Source organism: Patagioenas fasciata, chromosome 2, assembly GCF_037038585.1.
Source record: "Patagioenas fasciata isolate bPatFas1 chromosome 2, bPatFas1.hap1, whole genome shotgun sequence".
Classification (NCBI taxonomy): Eukaryota; Metazoa; Chordata; class Aves; order Columbiformes; family Columbidae; genus Patagioenas; species Patagioenas fasciata.
The window spans coordinates 36,714,063-36,739,255 of NC_092521.1; the positions used below are offsets into that span (position 1 = coordinate 36,714,063).

The 25,193-nt window shown below is 39.8% G+C and overlaps 1 protein-coding gene and 1 long non-coding RNA gene across 4 annotated transcripts in view; one reads left to right on the plus strand and one right to left on the minus strand.

Moving 5' to 3' along the window:
* C2H8orf34 (chromosome 2 C8orf34 homolog) overlaps positions 1–4,562 on the minus strand; it is a 173,519-nt gene extending 168,957 nt beyond the window's left edge. For all 3 annotated transcript variants that reach the window (XM_071804034.1, XM_065831244.2, XM_065831245.2), the window contains exon 1: positions 4,439–4,562. In XM_071804034.1, the coding sequence (XP_071660135.1) occupies positions 4,439–4,507 (69 nt within the window). In that variant the 5' untranslated portion in view covers positions 4,508–4,562. The remainder of the gene's footprint in view (positions 1–4,438) is intronic.
* LOC139827153 (uncharacterized) lies at positions 4,545–25,187 on the plus strand. Its single transcript, XR_011737404.1, has 4 exons — positions 4,545–4,675; positions 5,750–5,913; positions 11,874–11,979; positions 24,925–25,187. It is a non-coding gene; the product is annotated as an uncharacterized lncRNA (long non-coding RNA).
* Positions 25,188–25,193: the final 6 nt, after the last annotated feature.

Genomic DNA, 25,193 nt, shown 5'->3' on the forward strand with positions numbered 1-25,193 from the left:
TTGCTTCAGAAATTTTGTCTGCTAAAAGAAAACAAGGTAAGTGTAGTAATAGGAATAGAGCTTTTATGTTGTTCAAAATAAAAATTACAGTCGTAAACCCACATTAGTTCAAGAAACATTCTTAGGTAACCAGGGTTTTGAGACATTTATTTTGAGAAGAGTTATTTTGGCATTTTATAACTCAAAGAATTACAGACTTCTGGTTTGCATAACAACAATGTACTTGCGGAAGCTTTTTACCTGCAGTTCTATAAATAAGAAAATTTCAAAACACTAAATTTATCTCAGAGCTCTTGAAGATTTATTGCAGTCTGCTCTTAAGAATGCTGATCCAGCTTTTAAATTCACAGAAACTGTCAGGTTGCCCAAATGAGAACACAACTGGATGCTGAAGAGATGCAGTCATACAGAAGTCTAGATGTATGGATACTCACAGACATCAGGATTATTCATTGAGATTATTAGCACAGAAAAAGAATTTGTTGGATTGGATGCTTGAAATGCAAAGTGGGTCAATACTTCACTCAGACAGAAACGAGTGGGTGCTGATTCTGAATACTCTGTCCCAGCCAATTTTAGGCACACACCTCCTGTTCACATTTCAGAAAGATGGAAAAAAACAACAGTGAAGCTTCATCACAAAAACAATTCATATTTAGAACCCTTGTTACATTCCAAGTTAAATGTAAAAAAAAAAAAAAAAAAGGCTAAAAAAATCATGCAGTGCTATACTACATGTTACCACAAAAATACCAAAAGAGAGGTATATCTAAAGGCATTCCTCAAATCTAAACTAGGTATTCAACCACAGTATTCTTGGATGCCAAAAATCCCTTACAGGATGATGCCTAGGCTTACTAAGCTTTTAACAGTGAAAGAAAAAGGGGAAAAAAAAAAAAAAAAAAGGAACACAGAACAGCATAAGGCAGCTCATAAAACCTGACAGAATTTAAGGGGTTAACTAAAGACCTTACTGTCAGCACTAACAACACATGCATGGCCTGGGGCATTTAGAAGCTGACCTATAGGTTCACAGGAATTTTACCTGCAAAAAACTTAGGCACATGTAAGATGAACTGGCAGCAACGCAACGGTTTTGAAAAAAACATTATTTGAGGGCCTACATGCAACAGGGGGGAAATGATGCCAAAGTATTGAAGTTGTTTGGCAGTCTGTCTTAAATCTCTAAATTGACACAGTCTCAGATGCACACATGAATTCACACTCACCTCCCTTCCCACTCTAAGCCACAAATAAGAATTTAACTAGTAAAAATGCTTGGAATCAAGTGAAGCTTTGTCTTACCATTCATAGCTGAGTGGATAGGACTTTCGGCTACCTGTTAACAGATACTGGTAGTCAATAGAAGACTGATGCCTGCTGAGTTAGTCTAACCGCATCAATTCTTTCTTCAGAAGGTTACTCCTATCTTTATAGAGATGGAAGCAACTTTTTAACCAAGGGAGGGCCTACAGTCTTCCTGCATCTCATAAATCAGCACTTCTCTTGAAGATTCCTCTTTTACACGAATTAGAAAGATAACTCAAGTGTCACACGACACAAAACTCCAGTAAAGAAATAAAACTGAATTCATCAGCATATGCAGCATGTGCTCAAGGCAAGAAAAAAAAATGAAGTCCAAAAGAGCAGATGTTCTTAAGCATATACTGGCTGGTTAATGAAGTACAAAAAGCCCTCACCACAGTAACAGAAGGCCACAAGTACAGGACAGAATGAGACACTACCAGGATAACTGCAAACAATTGTCACGGAATGACCAACTAGGGACAAACAGCACCTACTGCTCTTGACTGTAATTCAATTGCACTTCATCATCAGGAAAACATCAAGTGTTCCAGCTATCAGCTAACTGTGCCTACATAATCGTCTAAGATCTATGTTGTAAAGTCTTCCCGATCACTGATAATTCATTACGCAAATATACAATAAAATCTGTGCATCACCTTCCCCGTCTTCATCTCAAAAAGCCTGCACATCCTCTCTCCACTTCCGTCTTTCCTGTGACTGCCCTCAATCACCCAATATTATTTTATGTACTCCCTAAAATGTTGGCTTGAAGCATAGATTGAGCAATTACAGTCGCAACCTGTTCAGCAAATAACACTGCAGAAAATTGAATCCAAGTCTACTACTTTCTGACTTTGTATTAGAAAATTAATACTCACTGAAAAACAAAAAGATGACTCTCATCCATGACAAGTGGTGATTAATTAGCATCAAAACCAGAAGTGGTATAAGAAAATGCTAGCTATTTCTGAATGAAAGACGAAGCACAGATCTCTCTTCTCAATGTGTCAGAACTTTTTCAGACGTGAAAAACTGATGTGTTAGTGAATACACCTGACTGTGAGTACATGGTACTCCTGATACACCACAATGCATATATAATAGTAAAGAGCATGAGCTTCACCCTATGCATAGTCCTTGATCACTTCCCGTCAACCTCAAATACATAACCTTGCCCTTACTAAAGGCTACAAGATCAAACATAGGTTGTAGATCTTCTAAACACTGTTGAGAACAACAACAACAAATACATCACCAAAATGAAATACATAAGCAGATTGTAAATGGCTAATCAGGAAGTGGAGGAGAAAAGAATTATGATCCTCTTCCTCCCAGTGTTATAGATTCAAAAAACTTCCAACAGCTATATGAATGCTACAGCCCTATATCTTAAATCCACTCCCCACTATTCAGGTCTATGTGGATATCACACAAAAATCTCTTGCTGGTACCCAGGAGTGCACTAATAACTTGAAGACAGTGAAGAGCTTTCCACGACGAAATTCCTACATTATAGTGATTAGTGAAATATTTAGTAATATATGAAATGTTGTAAGAAATACAACTTCATTTCTTTCCTCCACTATTGATAACTAAAGCATCCTCCTATTTAAATAGAGATGAGCATCTTACACTGAGAAACTAGGTTAAAACACAGTGACTCAGAATAGTGATGTCAAGCAGTTTGTTTGAATTTTAATGCGTGAAACAATGAGTTAAGAAAATTTACAAGAAAATTACAGTTGTCAAAGGCCTAACTCCTCAAAAACCCTTAGTTCCTACTGAAATATACAGGTGTCAGTTACATACATAGCCCTAGCAACTGTGTTGATTGAACAGTCTTTTATTGAGAAACTGAACTACACAAATGTTTCTGTTTCTATGAATTCTAGAACTAGAAAAAAATTACCTGCTGTTCCCTAGTACCTAGTTACAGTCCCATCAAAAGGGGGTTTATTTACTGCACGAACATAGCACCTCTGACACTGAGACAACATAATCTGTCACAACAGCCACAGCCTATACAAAATCTGAAAACTGACCCTTAACGGACAGTTTTCTAACTAAATTTGAACCTTTCTTATGATGGTCGGCAAATGCTACCCATACACTCCACCAGAATAAAAGAGATTTCATACATAGTATTGATTGAGAACAAGTGAAATACTGAAAAGGGGAGACTTGCATCTTGGGATAATACTGACAAAGTATAATATATGTGCATTTAGATGTAAAAACTGTATAAGAAACAGAATTATTAAATTATAATCACAATTGCTCTAGTACACTTTTAAATTCTAAGCATTTATAGCTTATGCACAGAAATAGTAAAATATGCACACCATGCATCTACAAACCCAAGCAAGTGCATCTTTGCAGCACCAAGGTAAATATATCGCAAAAATACGTTTTCCAAGTGTAGGACTGCAAATCCAAATTTCAGAAAACCCCATCGACATGGACTTTTCACAGGACAGATTTCATCCCAAGTGCCCGGTCCAGCGGGCAGGCGTCCCGGTGAGGGGGCATCTACCTCTCCCAGCCGGTCACCAAGGGACGGCGCCTCGGGTCTCGCCCACGGGCCGTGCGGGCGCCCACCCCCCGCGGTTCGCTGCTCAGCGCTACCGCCCTGGACACCGGGGGGCTTGGGAGCGCCACCTCCCCGCACAGCGCACGGCAAAGGATCCGGTACGCGGATCCCCACGGCAGGGGCCGGGCGGCCGTCCCGCCACCGCGGGTTCCGCGGCCGCCGAGGCGAGGCGGGCAGCTCACCGCGGGGCCGCCTCCAGGGACCGGGGCCGCGGGTGGGAGGGCGAAGGGGCACCTGTTTCACGGCCACTGCATGTGAAGCGGAGGGCGGCGCGAGGAAGCGGGGCGCATCCACGGCGTGGCCGGGAAGGGCTGCGCGGAGCTCCGACACTCGGAGGGACGCGAGGACACACGCGTGGAGCGGAGCGCAGGGCTGGGGGTGCCGGCGCTGCCCTGCCCTCCCCGGCCGGGCAGACACCCAAGCGGCACCGCAAACTCGCCCTCGCCCCTGCGCTCACCTGCGCTGCGCGGGGAGCCGCAGCCGCCGTGGGAGCACCCCCGCCCCCACCGCAAGGAGCCGGCCGGCAAGAGCGCACCTTACCTCGAAGAGGGGACCGATCTTGTTCTTCTCCAGGTAGGCTTGGATCCTGGTCTGCTGGTGAGACGCCATGAAGAGCTCCGGAGGCGGGGGCTGGAGCTCGTCTCCCCCGGCGGCGGCTGCAGTCCCTCGGCTGTTCGCGGCTCACTCCCCCGCCGCCCAAGGGCTGCCACAGCGGGAGCGGGGGGAGGTGTTGCGAAGGGGCGGCAGCCCGAAGTCCCCGGGACGGAGCTAACTCAGGTAAGCGGGGGCAGCTGGGTGGGTGCCGGTCGCCCGCTCACCTCGGCGCGGGGCGGCGGCGGGCTGTGTTCCCTCAGGGAGCAGCGGGCGGGCTCTGCCTGGAGCGGAGCATGGTGCAGGGAGGAGAAGGGCTGCAAAGGCGGCTGTGTGTGCGTGTGTGTGTGTGTGAGCACCCGTGTGCCTGGCAGCGCCTTGGTTACGGGAACAGCCACGGCTGGAGCTGCCGCCCTCGCCACAGCGCGGCTCCCGAAGCCAATGGCCGGGGGCTCCTGTCAGCGCCGCCGCCGTTGGCGCCCGTTAACGCCCGGGCTCCGGCGCACAAAAGGCGGGAGCGAGGGGAGGGGGAGGAGAGCCGGTGGGAGGCGGGGGCTGCTCTACTTCCTGCCCCCTCGCCGCTTGCATGCCCACCCGGGAACGGGCTTACACGGCGGTGGAGTCGAGTTCCTGCTTTCTGGCGTTTTTCCAGGGCCCCCACCGGCTGCGCTGCCTCAGCTGGGAGTTCCCCGGCGTGAGGGGCCTGACCGACTCTCGCAAACTTCACTTGGCGCAGGGTCGCGGGACAGCGAAACGAGTCGCTCAGCGAGCGGGGAATGAGGGTGCTGTGCTACAGCCAGCGGTTTTCCTTAATTTTTCTTTAAATTGTGTTTTAAGATGTTAGCTTTTTCATTATACTGGTGAAGTTCCCAATTAGCGACACCAAGCATCTTAATACAATAATTGGAGTGGTTACGTAGGTGCACCCTGGTCGCTGGTTGCGTTGAGTTCCCTCAAGCAGCCAAGGGCTCTTGCCCAAAACCCGGTGGAAAAAATGATGAATTTCGAGCTGGTTTCGGGGAGCAGCGAGTTAGTGGCTATATCAAAGCAGCAGTATTTATTCTTGCTCCACTTCAAGTAATTAGTTCCCCACCTTTTCTGGAAGCACGGTCATAAACATCTGTTTTTTCTCTCTTAATTTAGAGAAGAACAAAAACATTCTCCTGATTTGACACTTCTGTTCTTCTGCAATAACTGGTTCTGCTGTACCAGTATTCACCTGTTTTAAAAAAAAAAAAAAAGTGTTTTTTTTTCCCTAAGTTATCAAAAAAAAAAAACTTTGAAGAATTGGGAACATTCAGTACATCTGTTGAATCAAGCAGCCTACTCCCAATCAAGCAAGTTCTACAAATGAAAGAGTACAAGCCTGATCCGGAAACAGTTAAAGCAGTTAAAGGATGAATTTTCTTGGGAGTCAAAAGATGGTGAGTTCTGCTTCCACAGCCATTGACTGTTGTTTGACTTCGAAGTCCTCCTTGCTGACCTAAAACTCATGCCTCTATCTGGAAGGAGGTCAGGTGTAACTGTGTTTTAAAGAGAGTTTGCAGTGCACCCTGTAACATAAACAATAGCTTGCAGAATTCTGTAATGCTTTTGCTGGAACATGCTCGGTTACACTGTTCATCGTAGTCTCAGTGAGGCAGAGTGTTTATTTTCTATAGTAGCCCCTAAAAAATGGCCTTTTAATATCTGGGTTTGTAGTGTGATGGTATTCTTCTAAAATTCGTATCAGCTCAGAGTTTTAGCATATCATCTTGAGCAAAGTACAGCTGCTTTGCCTTGTGCCACTTAAATAATATGATGCTAAGCTAGTTTAATCAGCCTAATGAGGATCATACAATCATAGACGTAATTGCCAGTGATGCAGGTTCTCTATAGTGGCTCTAATCATTCTCATCAGATGAGGATGTTCGTAAAATTTCACAAATCTCATCAGAACCCAGACTGCTCCAATAGATAAAAAGACTTCCACTTTGCAAAATGATGCTTCCCTCCTATGATCTAAAAATGACAACATATGTTTCTATAGCCCTAGACAGCCTGACTTTTGAAAGCAGCAGTGCCTCTAGACCTGCTGGAACCTGACCACGCGGGGACCTGCAAACTATCACTGCTCTGTGTAGCACCAATAAGAAGACTGAAAAAAAGGAACAAGACTATCAGCAATACAAATAAAAAAGATAACTTGTTAAAGAAGATTTTAAAGATAGCATAAATGTCTCTGGTTGCATATTGTGCCATCAGCTGGATCCTAAAATCTCACTGTTAAAACTTCGAGTTTGGGGTTTTAGTTTTGATTTTTGTTTGGTTTTGTTGTTTTTTCTTTGAATCACAAAATGCTGTTTCTAGATGGCTTTTGAATATCTCCAACAGTTCTTGATCTTTCTGGTATCTGTTGTCATTTTTGATTCCTATTTCCCTAGGCCTTATTTTCCCCCCTCTTAATTCTCACCCAGACATATAATATAGGCTTTCCAGTTGGCTTGGAAGACAAACTAACAATCCTTCTGTGGCTGGGAAAGCTTCCAAGACCATATGCAGAATTCACTTTCTAAACAGACTCACCTCATAATCCCACAGCTCCCATAACACTTAACTGACAGGTTATCCTTTGATGTGGATTAGGTACTTCAGAGAGACATGAGCACAGTTCCTTACCAAGAGCTTCATGTTACTGTTTCCTAGTGGAAGGTCTCAAGGAGCTCCCTGACAGAATGCTCTGAGTGCTAAAGTATGGGAGTGCAGGTGTCTCCTGCAGAGAGCATAGGCTCAGTGACATGATAGAGTAGGTAAAGGAACTGCCCAGCTAGCATTTTTTCCTCTTTTTCCAAGGAAAGCACAAAAAATGTTGCTAGATTTAACACAAGCACACTAAGAGAGCGATCAATAAATACTTGTCATTTGCAAATAAGCACAGAGGTCTGGGTATTTACATTCTGTTCTCTCAGGGGAAAAACATTTTTTTAAATTTAATAATTGAGATACTTTAAATTAGTTTTAAAAATTGGTATCAATACAGGTCTTTCAAAGTGAACTTTCATTGCAATACTGAAGCATCCCAGATTTAAAAATAAAACAACTCTTGGATTAAAATTACTGATTGGCACATGCATAAATTTATATTACTCTCAGCATTTTTTTCACATGAACAACTGAACACTAAATTATTTTACAACCCAAGTAATAAAATATAGTCCCTGTATTTTGCTGTGCTATCATTCCTGTTTCATTTTGTAGATATTTTCTTTAAAGAATAGCATGCAGCATGCACTCTATGTAACACTCAGGACTGACCTGCAAGAAGAGAAATGACTGCGAAAATTTGCACACAAGCATAAAAAAATAAAAGGTGTCCCAATTTCAAATTATATGCACCAAAGTTAAAACAAGAAGATTCCAAGAAAAAAACAGGGAGAGGGACAAAAGAACAGAAATCATTTTAAGATGCTTATGAGCACATGCTATTCAGTTCTTATCCTGTGCCCGCACCCATGATATCTGAGCTCCATGCTTACTACCATTGTCTGTTCATGGTTTTGTTGTCTTTCACCCTTCTAACAAAAGGAGCGTGCATGTTTTGGTAGGTTGTTTCTGGTTTAACTTTTCAGTTCAAGGACTTCACTGGAGTAGAGGCCCATTAAGTAATTCCATAGTACTCTACATAATTTCAGTCCTGTCACTCATTTTTCAGGAATAAGATTGCTGCAGTTCCAGCGCTGAGCACCAAATATTCAAAGGTGTGGGCACTTGCACTACACCTTTGTCATTGCTGCAGTTAAGACACCCAGGCTTTACATGCAAAGAAGGTGCTCTTCAGGAGTCAGAGCTGCCACTGCCAAACAGAAAAGGAAACTGATGACTTGGCTGTCTGTAAAGGTACTCTGTGGGTCACAAATGCCTGAAGCCAAGTCAACAGTTTCCTCCCTGCTGGCTAAAATTTGATCCATATGCTCTGTAGGAAGTTTATTTTTTGAGATGGCATCTGGAGTGCAAAAGAAACGTGAAGATCTGAGAGAAATCTATAGTGGCAATATATGAATTTATTACAGGCCTTCACATGGCTTTGTAGCTCCTATTGAGTGTTTTATGTTTCAGCTGTCAAAAAGCATCAGAAATTCTTTAATGAACCTTTTAAAAAACAATTAGGGGAAAAAAAAAGTTCATCTAGCAGGCACATTTAAAGAGGTAGTATTCATCAAAACATGGTGATATTTTCTTTATAAAGCTTTCAATTTTGTGAATGTTTCCTTTAATGTAATAACTCTATAACAAAGAATTGTTCTTCCATTACTGTGGTCTGTTTTTATTGAGTCTGAGATTCTATGCGAAGTCATTATCTACTTCATGAAGAGCTAAGAGAGACATTTGTCAACAGCTGACTAAATGTAGTTCTTACAGTATGCTTGTACTTTAAAGAAAATGCAAATGGAGTTACCTTCAGGAAAATAAAACCCCTGAGTTCCTGCACTTTATACATGAGGCATTATTTTTTATTGCAAAAGCATAGCCTTGGAACTTTACAAACCCCTGTTGTAAAATTTTCTAGAACAGCACACTCACACACACACACATATACACTGGCTGAATATTGCAGTGCTTCAAGCTGTTTAAAATAATGGAGGTCTAACAGTTCCTGACCTAGAAAGCTGCCATCTAGCTTTTTATTTAGTATTTCCCTAAAAATGAATCTGCTCAGATAGCATGTTGTCAAAAGAAATTGCAGCATCTTAGTTCTTTGTACTGAAATACCCAATTTACCTCTTGTCCCCTATCCAGTTAGCAAGACAGAATGGGGATTAACATGACTGGAGGGCTCATGCCAATGATTTGGTATATTCAATTTTGTTTGGTGTTTGGTTTGTTTGGTTCATTTTTTAACCTGCTCAGTGAAGGATAATATTCCCACAAGCATCAGCTTGAGTTCAGACAACCTTGATTATCCTTTCTATGGTTTTCTATTTGCACCGAGGGCTAGACTCAGATTTGTTGTAAAGAGCAAGAATTCCTCTGCATCCTCATTCTTCTAGAGAATTCAGCCTAAGTTTTGGATATTTTGTGCTTTATATGTTGTGATCTTGGCCACAAACACTCAACCTTTGTGGTAAAACATTTCTCAATCCCTGCAGGGCAGGAGCCCTTGGGAACTTAAAAGCTTGCATTATGCTCAGGCTTTCAATAAGGACAAGAACAAACCGCTAGAAAATCCAAGATGCATAAACCACAATGTGCTTAAGGAGGATGAGTGACTACCTCTTCTACTCTTCTTATTCTCAGATGTATTGTGTAATTTGCTTTCATTCATCATGTTCACTTTCCTGTTTCCAATAGTCTGTTCAGGAATGCTCTTCTCTCATGCTATTCAAAGAAAAATCCATTTCAACCTGAAAAATTTAAATAATGTCATATTACCAATCCAACCATTAATAGAAATCACTACTCTTTCAAGACTTTATTGCTGCTTATATCGATTTTTAGCACTTAGAGTTGTTTTCTTTCTGTTTGGCTACACAAAAACATAATACGGTAGTAAAAGGAAAAGTACAAATACTTAAGAGCGCACTGATAATAGAACAGGACCTGACTGTGTAGATTAAATATGTTTCAAGGACAAATCTGCTCTGACATGTCACAGTTTAAGTGCAGTACAGAAGACTAGAGACAGGCATTATTAGGAAGCCAACTATGACTACAATGAAGCTTTGCTAAGCAGAACTCCCAGTACCCTCTTGAAGATGGAGAGGTCAGGTTCATATTCAGCTACACTAACACCCAAAGACTCAAATAATTAAATAAAAGACTTACCACACCAACTGACAGTTACAATTCTTCTTCCTTTCTGAGAGATACAAATATTAATTATTTGGTAGTGGCGAAGAGCATAAATATACAAGCCCTCAGAAACTGGTCCTTTCCCCTCCTTCCATAGCACTGCCAGACCACAGAGCATTTGTCTGTGCATCCTGGTAGCATGGATGGCAGCGGGGACTGAGACATGTCCTGCTGTCCCCAGAGTCTGGTCTAGCTCTTCTAGCCCATGACTAGTAACTCTAATATTATGCAGACTAGCCACTAGAGGGGAATAAAGAGTCACACGCTACTAATCTGGATTACTGCTTTGTACACAGTTTTGCAGGAAGATCTCAGAGATAGCGAAGTGCTGTATCTAACTCAGCTGGCAGCCCTGGCGCATGTTCTGGGCAAATACGTTTGTTCATGTATATTGCATTCAGACAGTAAGGTTTACTTCAGGGTCTATAAGCCTGGACTAAATTCGTATACTCGCTGCATAATTATTCTAAATGTTTGTACTGCTAACTGCATCCTAATTACTTGCAGTGATGATGTCATGCAGGCTCTGAACCACCAAGCATTTCAGCATATTCATTAGCTAAAAACGTAGTTGTTATTTAGGCTGTCAGATGCTGAAGGTAAATAGATTTATAGTGCATTGCTAGATGATGACCTTTTTTACAATTATGATGACCTTTTTTATAATGAAGGTGGTAAAACAGGTCTCCAAGAGAGGTGGGAGATGCCCTGTCTCTGGAAACTTTCAAGGCCAGGCTGGACAGGGCTCTGAGCAACCTGATCTAGTTGAAGATGTCCCTGCTCACTGCAGGGAGGTTGGACTAGATGACCTTTGAAGGTCCTTTCCAACCCGAACTGTTCTCTGATTTTCAAGGGGGTGGGGAGAGCAGAGATCAGTCCCAGCTAACTCTAGCCTAGGAGTGCTCTTAAGCCTTGGCTGCCTGTAAGACACTCCTCCAGGAGGCTACTGAAACCAGGTAACATTACTAAAGCTGCTCAAGAGCAAACCAGTGCAGAAGCCAGTTGAGGCAGCGGAAATTTAGGACGCCTGGTTTTCAGACACTCAGGTTAGCTTTTGTGTATACAACTTGGGCTCCTCTTCTCTTAACAACAGATGTTAACACTAGTCAAGGATTCTCCTTACTCATCTGGAATCCCCAAGATGCACAGGAGACTGTTTTCCAGGTTTCTTTTTAATACCAGAACACACCTAAGAATGAACAGTATTATGCTCCATGAGCATACCAGTAATGCCAACTTCCAACATTTAAAAATGGGAAGAAAAAAAAAAAAAGGTTCTAAGCCAAAACCATCAAGAGAGATCTTGAAATAGATGTTAAACCTTTACATTTCACAGTTTCAAGGCCTCTGGGCCCCTCGCCTCCCCTGCCCCCTTCCCTGACACAAAGCTGTGATCTGTAGTAACTTTTTTAATAGTGAAAGCAAAGATTCTGTTGTAGCCATTTTACTGTAGAAACTAGAAGTAGGAAAAAAAAAAAAAACAAACCACTAAGCATAAAAGGAGTAATGGTAAAAAATATATGAGCTGGCAATGCTGCTGTATCTTCTTTTCCAGGCTTCATGGAGCCAGATTTGAAGAATATACCTGGGGACAAGAGCTTAAAAATTGAAAATTTACTGACCTAAAGATTGCTATCTTCACAAAAAATCCAGGCAAAGAGGTATGTGTTGCTTTTTAGTGAGAGGGAGGCTAGCAATGATCCCATTTAATTTCCTGTAGTAGGAAGCTTAACAGCTCTTCAGTAATAATATCTCCTTAGGTGTTTACTGCTTATACTCAGGGATGTGAAATTAGAGGAAGTCCTTGAAATATTAATGCCAATGCCCATTATCGTCCTTGAAGAGGAGGACAAGGGACTTGGACTGAATGTGCCATTGAACGTTTGCCCTTGGCAGCGTTGCAGCCACCACACACACATCTGATTCTTTCTAAAGGGGAAAAATGCTTGGCTTGGGATCCATCCCCTTGGGTTTGTTTCTCATGGAAAATGCTGGACACAAGGTTACTTCATCATGGCTGATTTGCTTAAATGGAATGGGGGATTGATATTTCTGCCATGAAAGTAGCTGGAGTTTAACCTTTCTGCATCTATCTGCTTTCATAAAGTTTCAACTGATTTTCTTAAATCAGTGTGTGCGCAGGTCTTCATAGGCTGCTGCCTTGATAATGAGTTGCATTTTCCACCTGATACACCAAATCTTAGCCATACAGCTGTCTCCCAGAAACAATTACGAACTTGGAGCATTTAAAAGAGTATGCATTACAATAAGGACGTACACCAAACAATTAGCAAAAAGGTAATTGAATTTGTCTCCTGTCCCAGAGTAGAGGGAAAAACTTGGTTTGTTATTAGTAACATGACATCCCTAATAACACATTTAAATGTATTTTTAATGTGGGATTAATTTTTGAGCACTTGATAAAGCAATTTACATTTCGTAAGCTTCATTGTCCTAAACAATTTTGAAATAAAGGATTATCTTCTGTAGCAAAATTGAAAGGCTCATTTGGAGGCTGGCTTAGTTATGTGCCTGAGTGTTTTTGTGAAAAGATATAGATGGTTATTTTGCTGGAAACTTTTTTCATGCAAATAGAGGAACGTATTGTCTATTTTAGAGAAACGTTTTAGGTTCAGTCTTGTTTGTATCAGGAAATTTAAATTCCGAACTGTGCACATAAAGAAAATATGTGAGTTGTTACAGACTTCCCCTCAAAAGAACAAAGCCTCAAAATATAGGCCACAACTATTAACTGTATTTTTAGGTGTTGTAGGAGTCAAGATTTTAATGTTTTAGTAATCATTGCCTGACCTGCTTTAAATCTTCTTACTAGTAGGTTTACATTAATTAGACCACAGTTGTTCTATTCCAGTCTTGAATGTTTTGTTCTGTGGGAAATATTCATGCCAACTGACCCATGTAGAATTATACTGTATTTTTAATAATGCACAATAGAAATTCAGTATAGTGGTTTTCTTTACAACAAGAACTATTTTCTAATTGTTAGGAAAGCATTAATACATTACGTAAAATACTGTAATTTAGGCACATCAATATATTATCAAAGATAAGTAGAAGAAATTTTTTACATTTGTCTGGCTTTTAAAGCTTTTTGGCAAATCCTGTAGGGGGCAGGTTTTTAAAAAGAAAAGGGGGTACATAAGGACTTTTTTGATGATGTCTGAACAATGGCATGGAAGTTGAAAAAGCATGGAGAGAAGCACAAGGGCTCAGTGGCTGGAAAAACAATTAAGGGAGGAAACTGCAAGTATCCACATAACTAACATAAATAGTGGGAGTGAGCAAAGTACTAGAATCATGAAGTCTACAACATTAATTCTCCAGAGAATTTGAAAAGGATCATAGACCAGGTATGATGGTTCATTAGAAAATGGTATTTATCACACTCACTATACTATGCTATGCTGCCAGTTTTGTCCCAATGACAAAGTAAATGAGGTATTTGTCTACTTGTACGTGAGAGGAAAAAATTCCAAGAGGTTTGGAATCACCTGCAAGATTGAGCCTATGCCTGTACATTTAGTGGGATCAGTATCAGGTCCACAGTAAGGATACAAGATAAAAAGAACAGAAAGCCTGAAGCTTTGAAAGGAATTTTGAAAAGTCAGATGATATTCCAGATTTGTTGGTGCAGCCTTTTTCTGAAGTCGCAACATTCTGCACTTGAGAAAAAAACCACATGAATGAACAGTCTGTTCAAAACAGAAAATGTAAGAAAGATAACAGCATTGTCAGTATCGCCAACAGATTGTGAGCATGTACACAGGTTGCTATTAATGATCTTTAAGTACAGTAGTAATTGGAACATTTTGAAAGGTTTGAAGAATCAATTTGGACAATCAGTTTATATAGTTATTGGAGATTAAGTTGGGAGTGAATATTGTCCTCAACAGTTAATCCACAAACCCATTCAGGAATATCGTATCCCTATTACTCAGATGTTTTTCCCATTTCTTTTTCTCCTATTCACTTCCTATTTATCATTTACGATTGCTATGAAGAGGTATTCAAAATAGTAGAGTACATTATCTATCAAAGCCCATAAGCAGATTATCTTCTATATTGTTTAATAGTAAGGTTGCTCTGTACATTGACTGTTAGCATGGGGAAAAAACAAAGATGACTGTGGTTTGGTCCCTGGTACCTAAGCACATCACACAAAACAATACAGATGTTCACTGACAATGTATTTTCCTACCATAACATCAGCATCTGTCTTTTCCTACTTTGCACTGAGTTTTCTCTGTCTAGTCTGTGAAGGCCTCTTACACACCTCACTTTCCTTCCTACCCCTTTCTTTAGCATAGATAAAGTATTCCTGCCACTTAAAAAATTCCTCATCCCAGAATCTACCCTGGCTACTCTCAAATGTTAACATGGGTTCCAAATATGAGAATCTCACTTTTTTTTTCACTTTTTTGCCCTTCTCATCTGCCTATGCTGAAACATTTGTAGTCATGTCTGTTTAAGGTTGCAAATCTGATGTTTCAGTTCAATTACAAAGAAGGTAAACACCTTCAGTACAACTTTGTTTCAATGATATTAAGAAATCGTACCTCAGGATTTAGCCTTCTGTCTCCACCAATGGTAAAGTCTTGCTCCAATAAATCACCATTTTAGTCTTCTACTCAAGCTTCTTATGACAGAAAAATTATTATAGTAATCTAACACCAGCTCTGTAGAAAGAATTATTTCACTGCAGATGTTCTCCTCCATTATCAAGTTGCATTCACCTCTGCACTGAGACTGAAGTTGCACTGATTTTCAAAATTGTCAATCTCCCTTCCCCCCACCATTCTTCACAGTAATTTTGCAATCTCAGTCACTGCCCTTATGCCTGTTGGTGCCTTCTCTTACCTGATCCATAGTCTGCAATAGCGAAAACTTTATATACTGTGTCATTTATTTGAATATTAATTTTTGGAATATTTCCCCAAATAATTTATTTGCTAGCATCACAGCAAAATTTTTACTTCTTTTTAGTTTAAAAATGCATATCAATTTGAGTCATTATGCATGACAGCAATGAAGCTATGTACAAATATATTTCCTTGACAGAGTTATGACTGACTGGTCCAGATTGATGAGCTGTCTTCTACTGAACTGCATTTTAACAGAAATTCAAGTAGGATATATACTGGTACCAGTTAATAAGTCTTTTCGTGACAGAATTAACTCTGACAGAAACAAAATTTTGTTCTTACTTTAAAAGTAGGTTAACGATAAGAAATATTAACCTTTTAGTTTGTTAATGTTTCTCATAATCTGAATAAACTGATGTTTCAAATATGAATTCCCATTCCACTAAAACCAGCACCTTAAAACAGTACATTCCAGTCAAAAGCTGTTTTGGACATGGGCCTCTTCTTCAAATTTTGATTCAATAAATTAAAGAAAATACATAATATTACAAAATTATCTGATTCTGGTTTCTGAAAGATGTTGAAATTACTTGTGCCTCCCATGAGGATATTATCTAAGGAGAGCAGGAGAGAAAACGCTACCTAAGAATTAATTCTGAAACATTGCAAGTGTGTCTTAAAGTGTTTTTAAAGTACTTTTAAATGTTCACAGAAAGCATTACATGGACAAAGGAAGGAAATGGAAAGAGTACAAGGAGACATCTTCCTTACAAGTACAGAACAGAGTGTAATTCAGTTTCAGTTCACGTTCAAGAAGCTTGAAAAACAACATATCAGAAATGCAAATGTATACAATATGTTTAAAGATAAATATAATGCAATTGGTCTGGGTAGTATCTAAATCAGGAAGTTGACTGTAATCGTAGCTTATTTTATAAGAATATAATGTAATTAGAAGGCTGTTGAAGGAGAAGCTTATATACATCAAAATTACTGAGTTAAGACATTATGTTCTTTACATGAAATTCTGCCCTCAGGCTCTGAGGCAAAGAATAAAGTGGCAGAGAATGGGTGAGTGAAGTTAAAAGCCCCACAGAGCACTAGAGCAAACCACACTGCCAGAAAAGTTCCGATAGGGTGCAGGGAAGGAATCAGAGCACCATTTCAAAATGAAGTGACAGAAGAACATGGGAGAAAGGAACCACAGGGGCTCCAAAACAGACCCTTTCTTTTTAAGGGCTTCAGACCAGCCCACCCCTACGCCCACATGGAATGCAAGTAAAGAGTATGAGGACACACATAGCCTGCAGTGTCCAGCCTGGACCAGAGGGTAAAGTTACCAGTGGGCAACAGATGATCTCCCAACTGATTTGGAGCTTGGAGATGCAAAAGTAAGGCTGTTAGTGCTCAACCAGAGTAAGATGTGCCACCATGTATTAACAGGGAACTAACACTGATCCTGAGAGCAGAAAAGTGATGCTTGTTGATTTGCTTGGACATTAAAGTGACCTGCAAAAGGAATAGTTCATAACTCCTACAGAATTTCCATTCGATTTGTAGAGTAAGTGAAATAAAAATTCTAGCATGACTAACAAAATTTATGTGGAATACAATGGTGGTGATGAGCTGTGTGATAAGGTCAGATGTGTTTTCTCATATGGCCTACTGAACAATAAGATCAGAGACCATTTTGCATATAGTCTAAGGAGCATGCCAAGCAGAGCAAAAAAAGATACATTAGAAAAGAAACATTAGAAAATGAGTTATTACAATAAAATCAGATATCAGATGTGTGCAAAATGCATGATGCAAGAAGAGGTAGTGTGCTTTTAACAAGTGAACTGGAACTGGTGTTTGGGAAGATATAAATTGCAGTGGTTGATCTATCCTGATGACAAAAGTAATGTCACTTTGGATAAAATAAGAATGAGAAATTGGGCCATATGGATACAAAATACTGTATTAGCACACTAGGAATCAAATAGTTTTCATATACATTCTGTTCAATTAAGTTTTCCTAAAGCAGCTGGACTGTGATTATAATTTGCAGTCTGATATTAATATGCCACCCAAAAGATTCTTAAAATGCTACCCAACACTTTGGCAAGGTGACAGCCACAGCAGAATCACATTTAAAACATTTGCAAAGCCTTTCAAAAGTGCAGTCCAGGTGAAAAAAAGCAATTGTTATTTTTTACAAAGACATTTCTCTGGCACTGTATTTTCTATCAGTACTTTTCTTATGTTTACTTGAACTTTATTCTACTCCTGGATAATGTAGAGAAGCAATTTAGCTGTAAGAAATTTAAAATTTCTTAGGTCAAGATTCTAGAAAGAACAATTTTCCTGTTCTGTACCCAGGCCACAAGACTACCAGGCATCAAGTCGTCAAAAGACCTTTTCCACATGAATGTGGTACTTTCCACCAGCAGCTGAAAAAGGCATTCCCTTTTCCAGTTCAGAATTTCTACCAAGTGAACTTACTAGAAATCTTCAAAAAAGCTATAATGTACTACGGAAGGGAGAGGGTAGTCAAAATCTCTGCTATACACGTTGCTCCTTAAGCAAAAAATTTAGAATGGTAAAGCTTAATACATTACAGAGAGGTTTGTGATCCTTACACACACCCCAAAGTTTTAGCTCTTCTTATAAGCTAATATAGAATGAATGTGGATACAACTGTGTAGGCTTGGCAAAGATAGAGATGTTCAGTTGGATTAGCCTTGTCTTACCCAGTTCTGCAATGGAGACATACATTATTGCTTGCAGTAGAAATACAAAACAACAAAAAACAAAACAAAACAAAACAAAACAAACAAACAAACAAACAAACAAAACAACAACACTTCTTAGTGTTTCAATTATAGCCTAAGAACCCAAGTTTGCAGGCAGTACCTCTAATGCTAACTCTTTGTCTGTGCGTGAGGACATTTATATGGTCACTGCACAGAGAGCAGCAGAAACTAGTCAGTAGGCAGGAAAGTATTTGGCTTTCACAGGTGTAATTATCACTGGATAAAAAATACCCTCTGCCCTACATCTCCATCTTCTCTCTCCTCCAGCTGGCACTCAGCATGAACTTTCATCTCACAGTAAACATCTATACCAACAATTTGTCATCGTTTTCTACTCCAAATAAGTACTTGATTTTGCAGCTTTTAATTATTTAGATGCTATTGTGCATATGTTAATACTGAATTATTTTATGTAATTAGCAGGTCCTTATGGTTCTCCTTTGTATAATATGGTAGTTGTATTCACTCTTTTTTTTAAGTGGTGGCAGGAATGAACAGTAGTTCTCATTGTTCTGTGATCTCATCAGCTCACACAAACTAATATAGGTCAGGCTGCACCAGGTTTGGGTGCTCTTCCAAAATACATAAAGGGGTTGAATTAGTGATTTTCAACTTGACAATCTAGTGTAATTTAATGCCAAGGGAGCTAGGAGACACTGGATTGCTACAGAAATTATTTGCAAGGTAAAGAGTGGATTCTAGCTCCTGACCAAATTTGGCTTCCTTCAGAAGGGTTTTATCCAATATCATTACCATTAACATATATAATAAAAATTTCCATTTACACATATATCAAAAATACTTGTGGATGCTGTCAGATGCTATCTGAGATGAATAAGGGCAGAAGAATTTGTTGCAAAGATTTACTGGGATCCCCCTTCTAATGATGTAAATGAATAGTGGCTATTGGTTACACAGAACTTTCCAAAGGGCTTTAACTTACCCTCTATAGCAGACTCAAAGTACTGAACAAGAAGCCCTCATGTTTGCTCTCTGCGTGTCAAAATCAGAAATTAAAAACCAAGGGAGGAGGAAGAAGTAGGAGGCCTACCTTTTCCCCAAATCCTCAGTTCCCTTGTCTATTCCTATAATGACCCAAATTCCCCAGTTCACTTCAGAAGGTTTTCTAAATTAATCTCTGGACCTTTTACACTTGCTGTTTTTCTGCCTGTGTGTCACCTGGCAAATTTTTACTACGTGTTCAAAACTGGTCTTAAAAAGAAGGAGTTTTTTGTTGCAAGAGTTGGGGTTTTGTTTGTTTTCCAAAGAAATTATTGTCATTTTCTTAGGCAGCGGGTTCACAAATGTAAAATCTGCTACCTAACTTCAGGAGTTACTGCAAAATTGTAATTGATATATTCGAATGAACATAACATAACAAGGAACCAGTACATCTATAATGGAATTGCAGTCCATTTATAAGACATGCAGCTCTACAGATTGGTCAAATATTGTTGAGAAATGGTTAAAAAATGTGATTGCTGTTATGGCAGGAATTTAAGGAGTATGGGAGAGAATACAGTATAAACTTATCAGCAAAACAAGGACTAGCATATGAAATTTGGTGGGAGATTATTCATAAATTATCAGAACTGGGAGGGTGAATCATAAGACAAATAAAAGGATTTTTCAATCATATGGGATCAAAACTCCCAGCACAACATCTACTACGTAGTTTCAGTGTCTCATTTGTGAAATGTTTTCAACAGGTAATATGGACCAATATCAAAACTACTTTTATTCTTTAACTTTGTTGGGAAATCATGCATGTCTTTTAATGTGTATATAGGTTAATTTAAAAACCTTTCAAATCTTTTGAGGTAAGATCTCTCTATGCAAGGAAAACATCATATTATTAAAAGAAATATAAAAGTACATATGTGACATATTTCAACAAAACTAATGCCTTTAGTGGCAATCAGATTTTGGGGTTGGTGAGTTTGTTGCATAGCAAAGCCAAACAAATGCTGCATCTGGAGAGCAAGTAATACTGAGAAAAAAAAAAAAAAACACATCATAGAACATAGTAAAATCCAAAACATATATACAAATGAGAAGGAAAACTCAGTAATTAGATAATGGAATCACAGAATGTTAGGGATTGGAAGGGACCTTGAAAGATCATCTAGTCCAATCTCCATGCTGGAGCAGGAACACCTAGATGAGGTTACACAGGAAGGCGTTCAGGTGGGTTTTGAATGTCTCCAGAGAAGGAGACTCCATAACCCTCCTGGGCAGCCTGTTCCAGTGTTCTTGCACTCTCACTGTGAAGAAGTTTGTTCTCATATTTAAGTGGAACCTCCTGTGTTCCAGTTTGTACCCATTGCCCCTTGTCCTATCGATTGTCACCGAGAAGAGCCTGGCTCCATCCTCGTGACACTCACCCTTTACATATTTATAAACATTAATGAGGTCACCCCTCAGTCTCCTCCAAACTAAAGAGACCCAGCTCCCTCAGCCTTTCCTCATACGGGAGATGCTCCACTCCCTTAATCATCTTTGTGGCTCTGCGCTGGACTCTCTCCAGCAGTTCCCTGTTCTTGAACTGAGGGGCCCAGAACTGGACACAATATTCCAGATGCGGTCTTGTGATGACTAATGGAACAAATTTTCTTAGAAAAAGATTCACTGCACAATTCAGCATGGCTAGAAGGTCCTAGACAAAGATGGGCAAGTCAAACCAGTAAAGCACACAGATAGAAATTGCTTACCACAATTCAGTGAAAATCCACAGTCTGGAAAATGTACTGTGTAAGTATTCACAATATCTAACCAGGGAGCCAGGGCCAGCAGGAGCTCATAGGCAATTAGGTTAGCCTTGTAAAGAAAGCCATAGAAAATGTAAGATCAAATAGAAGTGGTATCCAGATGTTTAAATGTAGGCATCTAGAGACATCTCAGACCTTATTCCTGAAAGTGTACATATGCTAAACTTTACAGATGTTAATACCCTGTTTTCCAAAACTAAGATCTACCCCAAAAATAAGCCCTAGCATGATTTTTCAGGATTTTTGAGGATGCTCAAAATATAAGCCTTACTCCAAAAATAAGCTCTAGCTACAGTTCATGAAAAAAGTCAATTTAAATAGTGTCCAGGCAACTATACATGTAAAAAACGAAGCATCTTTTGGAGCTAAAATTAAGTAAGACCCTCTCTTATTTTGGGGGAAACAGAGTAGCTTCATGAGCACAGAGTCAACAGGAGCTGAGTGGTCTGTGTCTTGGGAAACATGAGACCAGTGCAGAGAGGGAGACAGGACAAATGGGAAAATAAAATAAAATAAAATAAAATAAAATAAAATAAAATAAAATAAAATAAAATAAAATAAAATAAAATAAAATAAAATAAAATAAAATAAAATAAAATAAAATAAAATAAAAACAACAGACAAACAGGGTGTTGGCAAAAGAATAGAACATATTTAAATATAGACATACCTACATACACACACACATATATATACATTGACATATGTATGTGTGTTTATATGTACATATGCATGCATATGTATTGCATGAATGAAGAAGAAATAAGTACAAGACTACACATCTGGTTCTAAGAGCCTTGAAAAAATAACACTAAAGCACAGTTGATTTGAAAAGTCTCCAGATTCCACAGGCTGGGCCAACAATTACTAATGTTTGCTACAGAGTGCAGAATACTCTCTCCAGTTCCTTCTGGTGCCAGTTTCAGTTTTTGCACAGGTAGACCCTACCCACCCCCCCCACCGCTACTTTTCTTCTAATCTACATTTTGCTGGATTTAGTTCTTACATACTACCAAATTTATTCAAAATCCATGTAAGTAAGATAGCAAGAATCTTCCCAAAAGCAGTGGCAGACAATAATTTTTACTTCCATAATGCACACAGTTGTGTAGCAAAATACTTATGATCAGATAACTTTCTGGAGCAGGCAGACATGATTTAATTAATTTCAATAATGCCATTCTTATTTATAGCAGCTGCAAGTGGGTATCTTCATGCTCAATTCTATTTTGCATTATTTTACATTAATGCAAAACAACATAACCTCACTCAAGTCTAAAATAGAAATTTTATGGTAATGGTTGCTTTTGAAGTAGCTTTATGCTTGTTCTAAATGACCAGAGATTATCAGGTCCAACATGTGACTTTGAACATTCAAAGTAAAGAAAGACCTTTTTTCTGTTGATGCCAGCAGATGTGCAAAACCACAAATGATACAAAATGAACATTAACAGCGTTTCATTATCAGCCTGTGGGTCTGGGCAAGTTCAGGTCCATGCTAGAATGTATACAAACACTGAAAATTAAGGCTAAAAAGGTTTTTGAGAATTCCCTTATTCCGTTCTTTGGTCCACAGGCAAAATTAGCGACATCCGTATCAATTGTGATGTATGTTTGTCAAATATACTCCTTAATACCTGCAGCATGAGAGGCTGCACACCTTTCCTATCCCACCTCCTCACATTATGAAAGAAAGCATATCCTGATTTTCACTTGTTTTTCCTCTGCTATTTAACATCCCTTGCACGAGGGAAAAAAAAGATCCCTATCCCCTTTGCAGCAACATTCAACATATGTGAAACTCAGTTCTATTGAAAACCAAACAAACAAAACAGAAAAACCTCACCTGTTTTCTGGTCAATAAAAAATGTTTCACAGAAAATGTGTATTTAGAGTGAACTAACAGCATTTTATAGTCTATTTGGACAGCTAAGAAAACAATGCTGTTTCATTCTAAGAAAGCATGTTTATTCTTTGCTATTTCTCTCTCTAATGATTCTTGGCTCTCTAAATCTCATTGAATCATTGTGCTGTGATTGATTGCTACACTGTAGGGATGAAAGCATGTATTCTTTATCACCACAATGTCTGTATTGTTATCAATTTTTCAATAGGTAACCAAGACCATTCCAAAAAGGGAGGAAGCAGAGTCTTCCAGTCCTCATGGGAAGGCTCTAGTCTAGCCAGATTTCCATCTCTGTGTTCCCCTGAGAAATACCATTCACTATTTTTCATTGGCAGCAAAGAAAACTAAGTATTCAAATATTTCTCCTTTTTATAGGAGCTTTTAAAGCTGCTTTTTAAGATTCTCTTATCCTTCTCACATCCAGGCCCTAAAACTTTGAAGATGAGTTACAACCTTTTTCTTGATATATTCTTGGATTGAAACTTTTTATTATAGCGAAGAAGTTCTGACTTCTTAATCAGAAAGTCATGTTATATTTGTGGTTCAGGTAACTTCAGTAGGCAACTATTTGATGGCACTTGACCATAGTTTGTAGTCTGGGACTTCCTGTTTCTCTCACTTTTGTGCTTTGTTATGCTTTTTCTAAGTCCCTTTACTACAGAAAATTAAATCTCTTAACTCCCATGCAGGTGTCCAGGGCTATTTGAGAAGAACTGAGAATATTTTTTTTTTATTTCAAAATGGTATTTACGAAGTGATGAAGCATTCAATCTTTCTTTGCCTTTCCTTTGACAGTCTAATTAATTTGTTGACACATCCACCACACTTTTGTAGTCAATAGTAATAATTAGGTAAGTGGTATGTAACAATGTTCTTGGCATGCAAAGAACCATAAATACGAGTCTCCATTATCTCTGAGACCTATAGAAGGCTGAAGAGGCCAACCACTTATGGTAGGGTCAGATTCAAGACTCGCACTTTCTTGAGCACACTGACTCCATCCGCATTGCTGAGTGGCTGCAGCACAGCTTGGCATACCACTTACCCTGCATCTCTCCACACCTGCATATAGGCCTCTGGTGTCACATCTGGTAAAACACCAAGCAGTAGACACAGCCAGAAGTATCCACAGCTACCAACTTCAGTTCATAAGTAACTGCTGCCTGCTGTTGCCCTTCTTGCTCCTCCTCCTCAAGATTCGGTGCCATGTTAAGTGCATCTGGCTCCCCCTAGCCTCCAGCATTGTGTAAGATGAGCCATTGCTACGTAGATAGTCAACTATCTGCAAGAACTGGTGTTCAAAAACTGGCAGTGCATAGAGGAGACACTTCCATCAGCAGCTCAGGTCTCTGACCACTGGATCATTTGACACCATTCTAGCCAGGCTTCCCATCACAAAGGGGAAGTTTGAGTCCGGAAGATCAATGTCATTTGTTGAAGACAAATGGTTCAACACTCCAGATGTGACCAGGAAGCCTGTTCAGAATTTTCTGAGGCAGACAGCCATATATGAGAATGTGGCTCACCACATCTAGCACTTTCAGGAAGCCTGTGGAACCTACAGGCCTTAGCTTGTACTGATCAGCCGGCAACCAGTTTGGGGTCACCATGTGTGGAAGGAACATGCTGGTTGCTGAGGCCTTCATCTAGTGGTAATTGATTCAGCAACCAGAGTAATTTAGGTCAGAGGGGACATGAAAGCCTTGCTAACTTCAAAGTTAGATCAGATTGCTTAAGGCATTTTCCAGCTGAGTGTTGAAAATCCCCAAGGATGAGGATGGATTTCACAGCCTGTCTGGAGCAAACTGTACCAGTGCTTAAGGTGATGAATGTTCTTTCCCTTAACACTGGTCATGCTGCATTTCCCATGTTATATCTTGTGACCATCACATCTTGTGCTTCAGTTCTGTATTTCTCAGAAGAATCTGGTTGTGTTTCTACAACGCCCTTCTCTCCTATCCTGAGCAAGCTCAGATTCTTCACCCTCACCTTGTGTGCTGTGTGCTCCTGCCCTGTCTTCTTTCTGCTGCACTCTCTGCAGTTTGTAGATGTCTCTTGTACTAGGGTGGCGGGAGGTTTTGAAATTGGACAGGGTATTCCAGCTGTGGTCTCCTGAGTGCCAAGTAGGCGGGATTGTTTATTTGATCTGCCATTTATGAGCAGATGGTCATGTATGAGAGGAAACTTAAGCTCCCAGAAGCATTGTTAGACTTGTTCAAATGTCCTTCACCTCTTCCCCTTGTGTTCCTTACAGAGCTCCTCTGGTAGTCACTGCCTTCATGGCCATCACTATGCTACATCAGGCCCATACCTTCAGTGATTCTGACAGTGGATTTGCTCCAGGATGGTCTTCAGTGCCCACTGCTTGGACAACCTGAATTTCACAGTCCTAGGACAGACAATTGGTGTGTGTGGAGATGAAGTCTTCTCCTTTCCTCTACTTGTTATCGGAAAAGTAAAGATATAAAGAATGCACAATCTTTCTTATTTCTGAGGGTGCACAGTATTTTATACTGCTGCATG